This window comes from Primulina eburnea, chromosome 14 (genome assembly GCF_022965805.1).
Source record: "Primulina eburnea isolate SZY01 chromosome 14, ASM2296580v1, whole genome shotgun sequence".
Taxonomy (NCBI): Eukaryota; Viridiplantae; Streptophyta; class Magnoliopsida; order Lamiales; family Gesneriaceae; genus Primulina; species Primulina eburnea.
Genome location: NC_133114.1, coordinates 6,160,957 through 6,162,262, shown reverse-complemented (window position 1 = coordinate 6,162,262; position 1,306 = coordinate 6,160,957). Strand labels below are relative to the sequence as shown.

Genomic DNA, 1,306 nt, shown 5'->3' with positions numbered 1-1,306 from the left:
AGCCTGATACATGATTCACGGAATCACTCCCATCTAACACCCCGTCATCTTTGTTGTGGCTGTTATTAGAGAAATGCCTGTAGTTCTCCGAGGATTTCGTCAGGGAGGCCTGCCTGCGCTTATTGGGGCCCAAACCACGAGGAACCGCTTGAAGCCAAGAGCCATACGGAAGCTGCCCGTCCGCCACATGCTCCATTGCACAATCACGAAATGTATGACCGATGCGGCCACACCGATAGCAAAAGTTTGGTAACCGTTCATAAGCCAATATGACAATAACGTTCTCATCTTCCCCGTTAATGGATAGTCAAACATGTTGCTTAAGAGGTTTAGAGATATCAATGCGAACCTTCAGGCGGGCATAGCGGCCCATAGCAAGCCCATTATCTCTAGTATCAATTTCCTCGATATGCCCTAGGTGCCTGCCCAGTATTTCCAGAATGCCTTTGTGCATGCAAGCTATCGGCAGGTTGTAGCATTGGATCCAAAACAAAACGTCCGTGAACGATAGCATGCTAGGAGTTTGTAATCCTCTCGGTTCCCTGAACAAGATAAGATTGCGAAAGATATTCCACGGCCCGCCGGAGATGGCCCTCTTCCGATCTTGCAGCGACTTAAAATCCAGGAGAAACATGTTATCGCCCAATGCCCCAATCTCAATATGTTTATTAGCTTGCAATATGCGGGGGATTTGGGTGATGAAAGCATCCCGGTTAATGGCCTTGGACGAGAAGATTTTGGCCACCAAACAGTGATCAATACATTTTTCGCCGATCGAAAGGGTTTCCGCCTCAATCAGAAGTGGTGGATCGTCTGGGGGTTGTCGTGAGATCTTGAGATCATTGACGAGGCGAGCCACATCGTCGGGATCCATCGGAATATATGCTAGAAGGATAATTGGACTCAATGAAACAACGAACGGAATTGCAGAACAAACCTACACCAGGGTAGGGAAGTGTAGTGACCCGTTCCAGAATCACCTACTAATCGAGAATTAAGCATGCAATTAACTTAATAAATGAAAATCAGAGATAATTGCGGAAAATGGTCAACAAATGATAGTTATACAACCCAATCGAAAATCCAGAACAACTTAAACTAAAATGAAAGTATGCGGTACAACCATATCGAATCAAATAGTACTGAAGAACTAAACCAACCGGCTACTCAACGTCCTCATCGTCCTCCTCCTGAGCCATCCAACCTGAGGCCTGCCCCGTGGGAATGGGGTGTCCAAGATAAACAAAACCGAGGACGTGAGCGATAAGAACGCCCAGTACAAAAGCATGAGTATACAAGCCTATAT

General features: G+C 46.3%; 1 protein-coding gene across 1 annotated transcript; it reads right to left on the bottom strand.

Annotated features, from left to right (window-relative positions):
* Positions 1-307: 307 nt before the first annotated feature.
* LOC140811129 (uncharacterized) lies at positions 308-874 on the bottom strand. The gene has a single exon (XM_073169001.1). The coding sequence runs from the start codon at positions 872-874 to the stop codon at positions 308-310; it is 567 nt and encodes a 188-aa protein (XP_073025102.1).
* Positions 875-1,306: the final 432 nt, after the last annotated feature.